The sequence below is a fragment of the Spinacia oleracea genome, chromosome 3 (assembly GCF_020520425.1).
Source record: "Spinacia oleracea cultivar Varoflay chromosome 3, BTI_SOV_V1, whole genome shotgun sequence".
NCBI lineage: Eukaryota > Viridiplantae > Streptophyta > Magnoliopsida > Caryophyllales > Amaranthaceae > Spinacia > Spinacia oleracea.
Window position 1 is genome coordinate 57741348 of NC_079489.1, and position 17057 is coordinate 57758404.

Here is a 17057-nt window from a genome sequence, read left to right on the forward strand (position 1 = left end):
TACCTTAGCAATCACAAGCCATCTACAAGATAGTGGCTCGTCATCCATAAGAACGCTCGTCCAAAAACAGTGTGACGAGGCGTACCTTAGCAATCACAAGCCATCTACAAGATAGTGGCTCGTCATCAATAAGGACGCTCGTCCAAAAACAATGTGACGAGGCGTACCTTAGCAATCACAAGACACTTTCAAGGAACTGGCTCGTCAGCAAAAGAGACGCCCGCACATTTAGGGTGTACTCAAAACAAAGAGATTAAATCAAACAGGTTTGGTACTCACTTTCTCTTCCAACTCAGCCTTAGCCTTCTTCATCTTGGCCTCATAGATGTCAGCCAACCAGTCAGTCGTATCTCCCTTGCCTTTATCTGCTTCAGATAACTTGCTCATTCCTTCTTCTGCACACAAATAGAGAAATGGTTAGAGGAAGAATGGAACAAAGTCAGACGGCATACAACCTAACATTCTACCTTGGGTCATAGAATACCCTAAACCCACAGCAGCAAAAAACGCCTCGTCCTGTAATTGGCTTATGTGCGGCAACCACTCGGCCGGCACATGGAATGTTTTGTCAGCAGTCAGATGGTAAGCGTTGGCCTTGAACAACACCATTATGTGATCCCACTCATCCGAGGTAAGAGGCGGGAGAGCCTCGTCGTGCTCCATGTAATTGGCCGTGCGGCTCCAACGACTCATCCTATCATACATCTCTTCGTCGTCAGTGTGAAACACGACCCACCTCTTCCTCCATTTATGCCACTTATTGAGCTTACCCACCACAGTTTGGTAAGTGCCTCGGCTGCTGAGGTTAAACCACCCCTCGGCGGCCTTGGGAGAGCGGGAGATGGAGACCAAATGCAGGAAGGCATTGAAGACTTTGTGAAGTGTATTGAATGCGAATCATGTGAACTTATATGTTAGGAATTCATGTTTGATGTGTAGACAAGCATGTGATTATTATTATGGAATCATGTTTGATGTGTGAACAAGCATGTTGGGAATTATTCTTGAATCTATGTGAACGAGCATGTTATGAATTGATTTATGCTTTATAGATTCTGTTGAACTATCATGTTATGGACTTTTATAATCGTTGAATTATGTCAAGCATGTTGTTCAAATTGGTTTGCATGTATGAGTATTGCGCATGCAAGTTATTATGATTATGCTATAGTACGAGATGTCTAGCATATGTTGAGCCTATTGAATATTGCCGGAGTGCATTGTTTATTCTACCACAGGGGTAGAATATGTTTAGAGAGTCTATGTGAATTGAACTAAGGACAATTCGTGCTAAGGGGACACCCCGCTTGTTAATGGGAAATGTTGGGTTATCTCAAACAGTGTTTTTGAGAAGGAACAATGGGAGTAATTTCACTTGAGTCTTATGTTTGATCACAAGTCCTAAAGGATTAAAACAAAGTGTCATTGTTGAGTTGTTTAATTGTTTAATTGTTTGCATGTTATGTCTTGTGTAGAGTCTTGAGTCGCCTTGATCATAACATACTAATTAACGTAAAGTGTAACCCGAATGAGCTTCAAAACTCTCGGAACGTATATACCTTGAGTATGAACAATGGGGGGAGTCTGGTCGGAGAACTTGTACTCCTTGAATGATACAAGACGTTGTTTCATTCTTTTCTTTTAGGCCGTTGTGCATTGGAATTCCGTCAGTATGGTTCGACTGTCGGTAGGAGTCCAACTTGTTGTTATTTGGTGTATGGTGGGCTCCCATCACCCTTTTCTTTCCTTTTGAGGATACTTTATTTTACCCGTTTGAAGCTACTTTCTTTATTAAACTGTGAGTCAAGAGTCGTGTCAAGTGTAGAGTCTTGTCTCCATGTTTACCTGTTTATTAATTGGCTTTTGCATGTGGATTATTAATTCGTTGAGTGAAGCATGTTAGGATAGAATGTTATTCTAGCTTGTTTGTACTCAGCTTTTGCTGACTTCGTGCTTCATGTCTTCTGGTCATGGCCTTTGCCTTAATGACCCTATGATGATCCATCAATTGCATTTGCGTTGTTGGGGAGTAGAATTTTAATAAAGCAGGTTTGTAGAGATAACTTGCGGGAGAAGTTATCATGGGATTCGTGTTGAGAGTTTATTTCTTCCGTATTTTATAATCTCTATTTATAGTCATGACTACTACTTATAGTTAATGGATTTTGAAATATTTATTACTTTGGTTTGGGCCTTGATGGTTCCACTTTGTTTTAATAACCATTAACTATTTAATATATTTTGAAAGTTAGTTAAATTCCGCTGCGTAATTCTGGTAAATAGCCTTAGCCGTTATCACGGTGGCGGTAATATCTTGGTAATTCCTTTATTTTAAGTTGGAAAATTTTTTATAACAAGCAAGGAATTATTAGGGTGTTACAGTAGGCGTCTACACAAATCAACCATCTTCTCCCTTTGTAAATTCTAACAAGTTCTCGCTTGCACAAGCATACAAAGGAGTGATCTCAGACCCAATTCAAGCAAACACCAATGGTTATGGAAAACAGAAATACCCCAGAGTACTCCTTATTCATGTGATTTGTTTGGTGGGGTCGTGTCCCTCATAGTAAGTTACTTGCTCAAAGACACATTATCCCCAACTCCTCATGCTCCCTTTGTCGTCTTGATGTTGAGAACTCCCTCTGTGTACTAAGAGACTGTTACATACCTCGGGTAGTGTGGGACATCCTTGTCCATCAACTATATTTTTGGGTGGGAAATAACAAGAAGTGGGTAGAGGCCAACCTACTACGTAAGGGGACCTACGATGCAATGAACTGGATTCTTTTGTTCCCTTTTGCGTGTTTTGAAATTTGAAAAGAACGAAATAGTTCGTCTTTGATAGAAAACCCATGATACACCGAGTCTAATTAACTATGTCTAGAGCTACCCATCTGTGAACTGGCTAGGGAATTCTTGAGTGTTAGCCCTCAAACAGTTGCTGCCCCAATGCCTAGAAAATTCAGATTTCTTGTAACCCTGGGTACATGTGAATGTCGAGGCTTCGTTTGTGAGCCACGAAACCCCCAACAGGCATTGCAGGAGTATTTCGCGATAGTAATTGAGCATGGTTAATGGGGTTTCCAAATTGATATATGTTGTTTCCCCACTCCACGTGGAGCTGCTCAGTATTAAAGAGGTTATGGTGATTGCAAAATTAGAAAATTGGGAGCAACTGATGGTTTTGTCCGACTGCCTTAGACCATTGTTAACCATGTGCAAAAAAAATCTCCATCCCTCTCTCTCTACCCACTTTCTCGCTCATCATTTTCTTTTTTTTTCCACTGGGATTTTATTTTTCCCCACCCCCCTTATCCATGAGCAAAATAAAATCACCTCACCCCTCTCCCTTTACACACTACTGCTTTCTCTAACAACAACAACAATAATAATAAAAATAAAAAATAAAAAAACAGAAAATTAGAAGATGAGTAATTAAGTTTTTGGTAATTATAGTTGTAAATAATCAAATTAGAGGGAGAATTTTTTTTGGTTAAATTATATCAATATGGATCTTAAAATTTTATGACCGATAGTAATTTTATTTTATTTTTTTATGAATCAGAAATATAAAAAAAATGGCATTTATAAAACAATTGTTACAAAGACTTTCATGGCATGCCACATGGCACGTCATGATTGGCTGAAAATTCCCCATCCAAAAGCTAAAAATCCCCATGCCATGGGGATTTTCATTTTTCCCCACTCCAAGAGCAAAATTTTCCCCACCATTAACCCAAGTGCAAAAAAAAACCTCACCATTAACAATGTTCTTAGGGAGATTATATAATGTGCTCAAACAGGACCAGTTGGTAATTGAACGTGTCCTCACAATTCTCAACACTCGCTTGGAGTTGTAGAAGGTATTTACCAACCTTGATTTTGGCTTTGTATCAAGGAAGAAAAATCAATTAGCAGATGGACTAGCAAAGAAAACAAGAAGGAGCAACTTTAAAATGAATGTACGCAACTAGGAAATTTACCCATCCCAAGTTATTTTTTGAACAATGTCATATCAGAGTGTAATAGCTTTATGCCACGAACACTACTTAAGTAATGTTATTTTCCATTGTTTACCCAAAAAGAAAAAAATAGATGTTTCATTATTGTAGAATGCAGACATATGATCATGCATTAAAAAAACAAAAGAACAAAAACAGCCACGTGCAACGTACATGATACTAGTTAACAGAAAAAGCGAAGAAACTTTCCCGCAACTTTTTTTTTAATACTTTTCTTCATTTTTCGTCATCTTTTTAATTATTCCTCTTTTTTGGGTCTCCAACCTTTTCCTTTTGCTGATTCAGAGCTGCTTCTCCGCCTCCTCGGCCAGTCGGCTGCTACCGCCACCGCTACCGCTACTGTACAACACTGCATATACTTCCCGAGGTTTTCCTTCACCATTTTGAACACTGCCGACTTTTCAATTTTACATTAAAATTTCCTATTTTTTTCCTGAATTTTAATCAATTATTTTGATTAACCGTCAAATTTGAGCACAATTTCTCATTATTAATATGCCCAGATCTTTAAAATGTTGCAATCACAATCTAGGTCAGTTCTTCTTGACGCGTATTTTTTCTAGATTTAAAATTTAAAGATTTAAAAATGGATAAGATCGTGAAACTTCAAGCATAAACCAGAAGACTTATTTATTTATTCATTTATTTATTTATTTATTAAGGGGGCGTAAATGAGAAGACTTCTTTTGCTTGTAGGAGTCTGTTAATGTAGCCGCCTTTATTTTAGTTTTCTCTTTGGGAAATTTCTTAGAATTTGCATTCTTATCATATTTAGTAATTCTAGTAGGCGTTGGATATTCTTGCTGAATTAGATAAACACCAGAATATCTTGATTATTAAGTAATTTTTGGGTATTAATATCTTGAATATTCATCAAGATTTATGTGAAAAATATAGAACTTAAGAATTACCCTCTCAAATCAAAGTGCTAATCAAAGTGTTGTGGCATTTATCAGTTTGTATTAATTGAGTAAAAAATGGGAGGAAATAGTTCAAAGGATGAATTTAGGAGGTCAACTTCATCAAACCAATGGAATCAGTATGAGAATCAGCAAGCAGGATATAGCCAACCGTATTATGCACCTCCTGAGGATCAATTTCATCATCAACAGCCTTACCCACAGACGCCGGCACCAACGTCATCGTCGAGTTACGGTGGAACTGGTCAGACTCATGAACATAAGAAGAGGTTTGAGAAGATGTACTCTAGGATAGCTGATGAGTACAAATCTTTAGATGAGGTATTTCTGTTTTTTTCTCAAGAGTTTCACTTCCTTTGATAATTAAAATGCATTTTATTTGAATTATTTTTGAAGTAAGATCTTTATGCATTTTATTTCAAATTCTTGTTATCCCTGCAATTGTACAGCCTCACAGCTCTGTAAAACTTCTGAATTGTACAGCCTGTAGAACTTCTGAGTTCTACAATCAATTTTCAGAACTCTATTTGTGCTATATTGGTCTCCCATTTTCTGGTTGTTGGGGGTGCGTACTAGAATCCTTATTGCATTATATATAGACCTTTATTGGCGGGTCTGGTCATACTTTAAACGGGTCAACAACAGGTCGAAAAGTGGTTGGACCAATAAATGAGCAAGGAAAAACGACAAATGAGGGAGACAAAGGCGAGTTTAAGCGAATATGAAGGTATAGATGTATAATATAACTTTTTATATCATAATTATTTTAATTTCCAAAGTGACCCTATCCAACAAAGGTCGTGTCCAATAAAAGCCTGAACCTAACCCTATCTATACCCATTGGGTTACCCTGTTCAATTACCAAGTCTTGTTATAGAGTATATGCATTTTGAGGATCTTGAGAGGTTACGCGGGATTTTTATTAGCTTATTATTCCTTAGTATTGATCTTTTTATTCTTTTTTCATTTGCTTGTGGTCCAAGGTTGTGCTAAGAGAGTTAAACGACACTTAGAAGTCGCCATATACTGCACCTTGTGCTATGGTGTAAAAACTAGCCCGAGTTAACTCGTATCGCCCGAGTTAACAAGGTTTTGGAGGCTGGCGATACGAGATATCCCGAGTTGTAAAGGTGTTTTTAAAAACGGCGAGATCTCGGCCGGTTCAACCGATCCGAACGAATTTTGTCCGCATTAAACGTTATAAACCTCACATCTACTCGGTTTTCAGCCGAATTCCCCATGTTTTCGACAAAAAGAAAGGGAAAAAGGAAAGAAATGGAGAAACTCCATTAAAATAGAGTAGAGAACTCCATTTTCAAATCTAAAACAAGAGAGGAGAGAGAAGGTAGACAAATGAATTCATTTTAATTATGTCACGTGTACGGTTTAGGGGAGGGGGACTAGGGTAGGTAGTGAATGGGGCTGACGTGGGGCTTCTTTTTAAATTTCAAATTCCTACACGACAACCGCGACATGGTCCGCGACTAACGCATCATTTCCGTTACCGAGACTCCGCGACCGATCCCGCGACCGTGACCGATACCGCATTTTTTATCTATGATCTGAGCACACATGCTGCATTGAAATTAGTATAGTCGAATAATTTCTTAACCTTGAGTTTTCTATGATGACTCTTCTCGTGGAGCTTACCTCTCCGTCTTTTGTTTATTCTTGTAATATTCCTCTCTCCTTGACGGCTTCACTGCGGTAATGTGTTCTTGGAGATAAGATGTGTCATACCTCATCCATTTCATTTTAGTTGACACATTTGTTTAGGCACGTTAGCCAATGTATGATTTAAACATTAATATCTTCGATTATCAATAAACAGAGATTATAAAAAGTTGATATTTAGAAAATATACATTGCCTCGAATTTAACAAGTCCCCACGTGATATGTTTTTTTTTAAAGTATAAATGACAAAAGGAAGTCAACTATAAAGAAACAGAGAACGTATACGTTAAAATGTGTCAACTGTAAAGAAACTGAGAAAGTATAAGTTAGTGCTGGGTTTACGGATTATTAGGAGCATGAAGGTGACAACTCTTGAAAGAGTGTTGTAGACTAGTGTGAAATGGTTTGGACTCTTGAGGGTAATTAACAATATGAGTGTATGTGTTCGCAGTTGATAACTAAGATAAAATATATTACTTGTATTTGATTTGATCATCTATTATTCATTTGATCAGTTTTCAAACCGTAATAGGGTCAAATATCTGGGTTATCTTATGAGTCTATTTACAAGTATTTCAATTTGGGTAGTTAACTAGCTGGGGCTTTTTAATATGTTCTTCTGTTGTCAAATGTTGCATTTTGTTTTCTCTTGGAACCTTACTTCTATTGGCTATTTAAGATGCTGTATGCATAACACTAGCCATGATAAGTTCTCCTTCCCGTTCCCGTTCTCGTTCTCGTTCTACCATCAATCCACTGGTCATTGATTTGGTGCAGTTATGCGACTACCCAAGTGAGGGATAACTTATTTAGCAACCAATAATTGAAGAATCCCTTACCATCACCATCACCACCATTAGTCCGTTACCACTGCTTAGTATTTCTTCATCCCCTTCATATTTCAGCTCAGCAACCACTATGGTTTCTCTTTTATGGTACCTTTGTCCTCCCGTACTCTCATTTACATTTGGAGCGATGTTTATTCAGAAAGCAAGTTCTCTTTCTAAAGCACTTATGGAAGCTAGAGGTATTATCACCTCCATCCTTGAGCCAATGAGCCAAACTCTTCTGTCGTAGGAAAGAGATATAAGCTTTTTGACCAAGCAAATAGGCTCTATATGCCACTTTCTCCTTATCAGCTAGCTCAGAGTAACTAAGACTTGCAAGAGGTGTCTTCTGCAATCCTCTAGGAGTCTAGGTGTTGAAAAGCTTTTGAGTCAGTACTTTGAATAAAAGGAAAATTATCTCTATCCATCTTGCTTAGGACTTATTAAAAAACGCTTCAACTTAGACACAAATCTAAACGTAGGAATCCCATTTATAGGTTCACCTCAACTTTTATCTGGACAGAAAACAGAAAGCAATCAGCCTGACTCAAAAAGTTGAAATACTGAATGACTTCTTACCCCCCAACAGCAACTCCGTGAGAAATCAGCAAAGCAGGAGAATGGTTACACACTTACACCATCCGTCAGGCTTAGTTTTAAAAAGAGCGCTTTTTTGCGCTTAAAGCTCGGAAGCTCAGAAGCTCACAACAAAACACTTCTGTCAACCGAAGCCTAGCGACATACAAGAAGCGCGCGCTTCCTAGCGCTTCGGTGCTTCTGTGCTTCCTAGCGCTTTTGCGCTTCTTGTAGTCTGGGCACATCAGGCCCTTTTTTATATAAAAAAATAAAGCCACGTGACTCTAATTTTCTATTTTAAAGTATCACGTGATTTCTTTTTTTTTAAAAATCGAATATTTGAGAAGTTTTTGAAAACCCTAGTGCAATTTTCTCCCGTAGCCGGATTTCTCTAGCCTTCTCGCCGGATTTCTCCCATCGGATTCTGAATTTTTCTTTCATCGTTTTGATTTCTCTTTTTTTTTTCCATCTTTTTTTTCCATATTTTCTCCATATTTTTCTGAACTTTTGAAAATTTATTATTTCTTTCCGGGTGCGCTTCGCCTACGAAAAGCGTGCGCTTTCGCTTTGCGCTTAAGCTCCACGGCCCTTTTGCGCTTCAGTGCGCTTCGCGCTTTTTAAAACTAAGCCGTCAGGAAGAAAAATAGCGTCAGAATGAGGAAAAAGAGCTCCCTGTCATTATTGACTAAGATTCTATTTACTCTATTTATCCCCTCTTGTTTGTTGCTCCAAGAGTAGACACAGCCAGAATTTTTAAGGTCCTCCAGTCCACAATGCTGTAAACAATCCCACGAACAAATTGTTGGAATCATAATTGCATCAGTTGTTATATGGTTATATGGCCAGTATGTGAGTGAAAAAGTTTTGAGTGTAAATCTGTACACTTGCATTAAAATGGTTGGATGTGGCTCCAGTAGTTCACATATGTAATACTAGTCTCATATGCACGCGATGCGTGCGAATATAAGATACAAATTTGAATAATCACAATTTAACCTGAAATAATATGTAAAATAATTATTCAAAATGTTCTCTAAAGAAAAATTGACGTATCTATAGTTAGCAACCATCGAACCAATACTACAATGTAATAACGAAGTAAAGCACAATATTTTCTCATATGTATGCAGTGTGTGCTAACGTAAGGAACTTTGAATTTAAATCACGGTTGTCTAACCTGTTTTATTTTCCTCAATAAATTTGATTAACAATTGTTTATGTGTCGTTCTCTTTTCCCAAATTATTAACATTAGCAAACATACGTTATGGATTGCCCTTAAAAACATAAGGAGGGGAGAATTAAGGAGTAATTGTTTGAATTTTTTCCTATTTTATTATTTTCTTGTTATTACTCTAATCCTTTTGTGTTATTTGACTAATCATCCTAAATAAGTTTTCTGTTATTATTTATTAACTATAATTTTGATTTATTTAATTGTCATTGAGGGTTTTTAGTTTATTCCATAAGGGGACACCAAAAGACCAATTACTAAAATGACCTCAGGAGTTCCCTTTTAGAATAGAGACAAGTAGCAAATAAACCCTCAGGAGTTCCCTTTTAGAATAGAGACAAGTAGCAAATAAACCTCAGGAGTTCCCTTTTAGAATAGAGATGTTAATGTCTTTGTGATCGTTTATTTTGGGTGTGAGAAGTCTTTTTTTATTTTGTTGCATTTGTATAGGGACAAGTAGCAAATTAGCCCCAAGACTTTGGTATAATGTGCAAATAAACCCCATATCTTTTAATTAAAGCAAATCAGCCCCTTAACTTTTCTTCAACGTGAAACCCACATCTAATCAACAATTATTGGCACAATTTCACCGAAAAATAACAATGTGAAATGAAAAGACACTATTGTTTTCTAAATTAACTTCAGCCATATCCTTGTTACCTTCTGCCTACCCCCTCTACCCTCCAAATCTCCAATCTATGCCTCACTATGTAGACAAACCTTCTTCGGCTCCATCAAGGACCCATTTTACATTGCTATATGTAGGATTTTGTTCCGCTGGTTCAATATACAAATTCAAGATGCCCAAATTTTATCTCTATAATGTGAACAAATGTTTATATGGGTGGGTCTGCAAATGTTAATTCCTTTCATGGGGATATGAGAAAAATAATGGTTTGATATGATGAATATGAAAAGCAACGTCTGTAGTTTTGATCCCTCTTTTTCCCAACGAGAATACGAGTAGATTGACAAACACCGGCTATAATTAAAGCCTTAGAAGTCAGGAAAGAGAGAAAAACATTTGAGGCATAAGCACCACACATGGGATCAATGGTATTTGAGCGTTACTTTATTGATTTTAGTAGTTTTCCGGTGATTTTTACTCTTTCTTGTTGAGATTATGCCGGAAAACATTAATTAGGTGTTAATTGCACGTTCTGTGAAAGATATAGGGTTAATTTGTTACGGTCAAAAGGTACGGGGCTAATTTGCACATCCAACTAAAAGTGGAGGGGCTAATTTGCCACTTTTCCCCATTTGTATATGCTGTTATCGTTTGATGTTGAATTGATGTTTGTTCACGGTGAACTAGTGCTTGTGTTGAAGCCAAAAACTACTCCTTCCATCCCTTGCAAAATTATTCTTATTCTTAATTGGATGTGTCCCTTAAGAACTGTGCATTGTCATTCATAAGTTTTTCTTTACTCCAGCCCCACACCCACCTACATATTTTTTTTTCTTTCTGCTATTTCACTGTCATAGAAAGAGAGCAGAGTATATGTAGGTTGATGATGTAGACGTATTCTCAAAAAGGGCTGATAAGGGGTGCAAATGTTAATTTGTATTTTTTTTCCGGGTGTTAAATGAAAATGAATTCATAATACAGAAGTTACTGTTCTTTTACGTAATCTTGCAGGTGACTCAAGCTCTGGCCCGTGCTGGCCTGGAATCCTCTAACCTCATTGTGGGTATTGATTTTACAAAAAGCAATGAGTGGACAGGTATTTTGATTCAACCGTGTTTATGGCTTCCTGGAAAATCATCTTAGGGTGCTTTTCTCTTATTCTTAAAATTAAAATTTGAACTGTGACCCACAACAGGTAAAATGTCATTCAACAATAGAAGTTTGCATCATACTGGCCATGGACAAAATCCTTATGAACAAGCAATATCTATAATTGGAAAGACACTTGCTGCTTTTGATGATGATAATTTAATTCCATGTTACGGATTTGGAGATGGTATGTGTGCATTGCGCTTTATTTAATTTTGTTCTCATGTTTCTTGTGTCTTCTTGAGTTTCGTGTTTTTTTAATCAACTAAGTATATTGTATTTTAACAGCATCAACACATGATCAAGATGTCTTTAGTTTCTATCCAGATGGAAGAGTTTGTAACGGATTTGAGGAAGTTTTGTCCCGGTATAGGGAAATTGTTCCCCATTTACGACTTGCAGGTTTGTTATTTTACTGATGTTGTTCCTTCTTGTCAGGTCCTTGCAATGAGTATTGATGTTATATTGGCTGCTTGTCCTTTCTTTGATTTAGATTTTTAAGTTAAATAATGGTTCATTATCTCTTGATGTGGCAGGACCTACATCATTTGCCCCTGTAATTGAGATGGCCATAACAATTGTTGAGCAGAGTGGAGGGCAATACCATGTTTTACTAATTATTGCAGATGGGCAGGTATTGGGCCCTTTTTTTATTTTAAAAGTGGGTTGATAAATTCTTTTGTGCTTTTATTTTTTGCACTATAAGATATGAAGTAGCCTTTTTTTTTAATAACAGGCTGAAATATTATTCCACGGTTCATCTCTCTCTAGGCTGTATTCCAATATGACCTAAATAGACCAAGATATGCTTCAGAGTATTGGTCTGACTCCTTCTGCTTCTGTATGCTTTCCAATACTCGCAGGACCATGCAAATTTTCTTGATATAGGGCATATCTAGACTCGGCCTTGAACCCCCCACATGTTAGGCTCTAGAGGGACTCAGGGTGGTAATGTCCCATGTTACTTGTTATCCCTTTCGCATTTTTCTCATTTGTTAACCCCCTTTCTCATTTTCTTAAACCATCTATATTCTCAATCACCCAACCAACTTAAATTAACAATTGATCTGGAGATTAAGGGGCCGTTTGGTTCACCGAGGGTAAAGGGAATGGAATCAACAAAGGGTAAGGTAAGGAATGGAAAGCAAATCCCTTAGATTTTAAGAGTTGTTTGTTTGAACATATCCCAGGGAAACCCTAACAATTCCACCACCTCTCCACCACCGCTTCACCACCTCTCCACCACCCCCGCTACTCGATCGGACGATCTCCGGGCTCCCTATCTCTCCCCAACCCCCGACACCCTCTCTCTCCCCCTACCCACGACACCCTCTCTCTCCCCCAACCCGCGACACCCTCACTCTCCCCCAACCCGCGACTCCCTCTCGCCGGGAAATTGTCAATCTCTGAACCGTCGACCTACAGCAACTGTCGGGTCGTGGACCTCCGGAAGTATCTCAAACGGAGTTGAGGGTTGTCAAACTTCGAATCGCCGACCTCCAGCAAACGTCAGACTCGAGAAACCGCTGAGTCATCGGCAACCGTCGACCAGATCTGAAACGGAAATCGTCGAGCAACCGACGAGCAGCCGGCGAGACACCGACGAGCAACCGGCGAGCAACCGACAACCGTCCACCGTCTTCGTGGGAAGGGTTAGTTATGGGTTGGTCATGGTGGATGTGGTGGTGTGTTGATAGCTCAGGAAAGGGAATGCCAATACCTAGGGGGGGGTGGGGAATCAATATAGAGGGATTTGAGGGAATGAAGGGGGTAAAGGGAATGATTAAAATAGCATTACAAACAACAACAAAGGGAATTAATCCTTCTGATTCCCATTCCCTTTCCTGAATACCCCCAACCAAACGGCCCCTAATGGGTTTTATATTCATTCCGAAACCTGAAGGAACATACTTCTTGCAATAGGTAGACCATCTATAATTTGTAGCGAGAACTAAGCTGTTGAATCAGATATGGCATACAAGTACGTATAAAGTGAAATTAATTAACTGGAGAGTTATATATTCTTTATGTCATTGTGGCTACACTTAATTGCCTTTTTTATAAATTAAGTGCTAATGATTTTTTTACTACAACCTTTTTTATCCCAAACTTATACTACTAGGAAGCACTGCTAGCATAAAAAAGTTTCAAACGTCACCATTTGTATCTTTTCAATTTGTTTACAGTGCTTCATGAAAGAAATATGTTGATGAATTTATAGCCTAGTTATTTCGATCAATAACCAGAAACCTTTTGAAGGACATATTATATATTGTTTGCCTATAGAAATATTGTTGTGTTTTTGTGAATCAAACTATAAAATAATGATAATTGATAATTATGACTATATACTAAAACAAACACCAGGAATGACAGATGTTACTTCCTGAACATTTTCCAAAAAAACAAATCCACTTTATTTATTTTTTACCTTTTTTTTATAAACTGTTATATACGGAAAAAATATTGGATTATAGAATATAACTAATAGATACCACTTAACAATAAGTTGCTAAAAAATGTTTTTGGTAACAATTTAGTCAAATCGGTATATCAATAATGGATAATACATTTACTTAATATTTTAGTCCAATTAATATACAAGTATTAAGCTATTAAATATTTTGGTCAAATTAACATGTTAAGCATATAATATACGCATGTAATACGTAGTAGAACGAAAATTGCATATTTGATAATTAAATGAGTATGTTTAAGATTTATTAATTATGCATTAGATTTACGAGATGTTCTATTTTCGGTGGAGCTAAAGATTCATTTGTTCTTTTTTCTGTGGGATGTAATGGGCTAAATCGAAATGGCTCTTAAAACCTCTTCGCTTCCTTTTCATGAAGTAGAAGATGGTAGTCTCATTGTCGTCCAGTTATCGCTTTTGGATCAATTGGAAACAACCTCTCTGCAATTGTAGGGGTAAGGTTGTGTACACCCGACCTCCCTTACCCCGCTTCTTACGGGAGCCTCTTTGAGGCAATGGGGTAATGATAACGAATTAACGATGAATGCATTAAATTTAGGAGGAGGAATGTTTCAATTAAATATTTTGTACAAAAAATTGATAAATAATGAATTTTGACTATCCGTGCGTGCATGGGATCTAATCTAGTATACAACTGGATGATTGCCAATATGATTTTCTAAATTGAAACTTTACCTTGAGGTTTGTTTCTGTAGGTTACCAGGAGTATTGATACAGAGCGGGGTAGACTAAGTCCGCAGGAGCAGAAGACAGTTGATGCGATAGTGGAAGCGAGGTTTATTTTGGAACTCTCTCTAGTTTATTTTTCTTCTCCTGTATTTTTGTCAAATTTTGTAGTTGTGTTTCTAATGTTTGTTATGGTGATTTATGACAGCAAATATCCTCTTTCAATTGTTGTTGTTGGGGTTGGGGATGGACCATGGGACATGATGAAAGAATTTGATGATAACATACCTGCAAGGGATTTTGATAACTTTCAGGTGAATTCCCTACCTATCTTGGATGTTTTTCCTATTCATGAAGCTTTTGGGGGTTTTTGTGAACTTCTTGATACCATTGTTTGATTATGTTCTGTAACCTGTCAGTTTGTGAATTTCACTGAAATTATGGCAAAGAATAATCATCAAACTCGGAAGGAAACAGAGTTTGCTCTTTCAGCATTGATGGAGATTCCTTCTCAGTATAAGGCAACAATAGAGCTTAATCTATTAGGGTAACTACTCTCCCTGATCTCTCTTCATGGGAAATGATGAAATTGTGATTAATTGATTTGTTTTTAATATTAATGCAGTAGGCGTAGGGGAGCTTCTCCAGGGAGAATCCCTCTTCCTCCACCTTCGCATAATGCACAGTCATTAAGCAGTGCATCGTCTTTTAACTATCCAAAGTTTTCTCAATCAACAAGCTTTCAGTCAAGTGCACCTGCGTATTATGGAAACCCTAGCCATGTTGGTACAGCTCCATCTGCTCCTAGTTCTACCCCTGATGCAGGCCCACCTGCTACAAGCTCTGAATTTGATAATCTGGTATTTGCCGTTTGTTACTTTGCTTGTTTTTTCATTATTCGTTAACAGATATGCATGAGTGCATGACCTTCTTTCTTTGTGTGGTTTATGGCATTTTTTCCCATTTGGCACGCCATGTTTCGTTGCGTTATTCTAGCTCTTGATTACCTACCTCCGTGCCCTTGTTTCATAGTGGTTTTACGTCCTGTCCAAGGTGATGTCAACTTGTCAAGTATGAGTTGTTTGCATCTTTTTCTTTATTTCTACAAGTTGGTTGTTATCTCCCTTCTTGTCGAACTTGCTTTCTTCCCTTTTTCTGTTCAATTGCACAGGTATATTCATTGTTGGCAATAATGGCAAATTTTGCTTGGGTCGAAAGTGCCCTCTCCTTTTTCTTTTTTTGTGAATGTTGTTTGTCAACTAATTTGAGGTTTGTGAATTGGCTAGTTGATTTTGTTCTACTTAGCCTTCAGCTCTTCTGTTTTAAAAATTGGTGCTATGACTCTCACTAATTTATTTTTATTTTGATGTTTGATCATTAAATATAAGCTAACCATGGTTTATTTTCACGCTCTTGACCAGTTGTGCCCTATTTGCTTGACTAATAACAAGGACATGGCTTTTGGCTGCGGACATCAGGTAGATCCTAAAAATGAACTTGTTTTTAGGACCCTTTCCTTCCCAGCTTATTTGGTTTCCAACTTTTGTCCTATTGCTGTGAATGTGATTAATTTACGCATCTTCTTGGCAGACATGCGCTGAATGTGGGCAAGACCTCTTGAATTGTCCAATTTGTCGCAGCACTATACAAACGAGGATCAAACTCTACTAACAGGAACATGGTTGAAATTCTTTTTGTTTTTGTGAATATTGTGGCTGTCACTGTCATTAGCTGAAATTCTTTAATTCATTTTTTGAACTCAAATTCAAGTTTATGGTGATCTAGTATGGTGGAGTAACTTTTTCGATGAACTTGGCGTGGGAGATGGAGATGTATAATCTTGATGGTGTTATCGGGGACGTAGTTGTGCGATGCTTTTCTTTGTGACATTATTTGCAAATACGGAGTAACAATTGTTACACAGTAGTGAATAGAGTTATCGTGACTCAGAAAAAGAAAAAATAGAAAAAAAAGAAACCCGAGGGTTTTGGTGTAGTTGGCAACTTATCACATGTAAAGTGTGTCATTCTTCTGATGACAAAGTAGAATGGTCGACAACTTGTCCGCGACGAGGTGCAAAATATGTCAGTTCCGTTGAGTTTCGCAAATTGGTTCCTACTAGGCTACTAAAGGTGTCCGAAGAAGTATAAATCAATATCTCATATGTATTTCACAAATACATATCACCCACTAAACGATAAAATAGGGATTAGACAAATACTAAAGGACAAAATCAATTTTTTTTGAAAATGACATCCGTTTATGAAAAATGGCATCGGTTTTTTAAAAATGGCATCCATTTTTCCAAAATGGCATCTGTTCTTTGAAAAGTGGCACCTGCTTTAATTTTTGTCTTATCTCTATTTTGTCGTTTAGTGGGGTGATATGTATCTTGAAATACATATCAGATATTGGCCTCTCCGTCCTCTCGGAAGCTGATCTGGCCCGAAAAATCATCTGTTTCAAACTCGAACCGAGCTGGTTTGACCCGGAAAATTCAGGACCCAAACCCGATCTGTGACCGACTTGACTCTACTCGTTACCCGTTTCACCCGATCTGAACTCTACCCGTAACAAGTTTGATCCAACCTAAACTTCACCTGCCATCGGTTGGATTTCACCCAAACTCCACCCGACACCTGTTTGACCCGACCTGAACTTTACCGGAATCGATTTGACCCGGTAAATATCTGATTTGACCCGATTTGGTTTGACCCGACCTAAACTCCACCCGACACCGATTTCATCCGGCCAATATCCGATTTCACCCGATTTGACTCAAACAAATAGTCTAACCGGCCCTTTTGTATTGAACCAACCTGATTTTAGACTATATCTGATCCCACTTAATTTACCTTCAAATTT

The 17057-nt window shown here is 37.7% G+C and overlaps 1 protein-coding gene across 1 annotated transcript; it reads left to right on the forward strand.

Moving 5' to 3' along the window:
- The first annotated feature begins 4219 nt into the window (after positions 1-4219).
- LOC110798771 (E3 ubiquitin-protein ligase RGLG2) lies at positions 4220-16118 on the forward strand. Its single transcript, XM_022003968.2, has 12 exons — positions 4220-4389; positions 4979-5263; positions 10892-10976; positions 11076-11216; positions 11318-11431; positions 11566-11663; positions 14222-14301; positions 14401-14506; positions 14612-14739; positions 14818-15052; positions 15614-15670; positions 15783-16118. The coding sequence occupies exons 2-12, from the start codon at positions 5000-5002 to the stop codon at positions 15861-15863; spliced, it is 1389 nt and encodes a 462-aa protein (XP_021859660.1). The 5' UTR covers positions 4220-4389; positions 4979-4999; the 3' UTR covers positions 15864-16118.
- The last annotated feature ends 939 nt before the right edge of the window (positions 16119-17057 follow it).

Coding starts and splice junctions, on each gene's coding strand:
- LOC110798771 (XM_022003968.2), top strand. CDS start 5,000: ATGGGAGGAAATAGTTCAAAGGATGAATTTAGGAGGTCAACTTCATCA. Junction 14,507..14,611: donor GGGATTTTGATAACTTTCAG/GTGAATTCCCTA, acceptor GTAACCTGTCAG/TTTGTGAATTTCACTGAAAT. Junction 15,671..15,782: donor CTTTTGGCTGCGGACATCAG/GTAGATCCTAAA, acceptor TCTTCTTGGCAG/ACATGCGCTGAATGTGGGCA.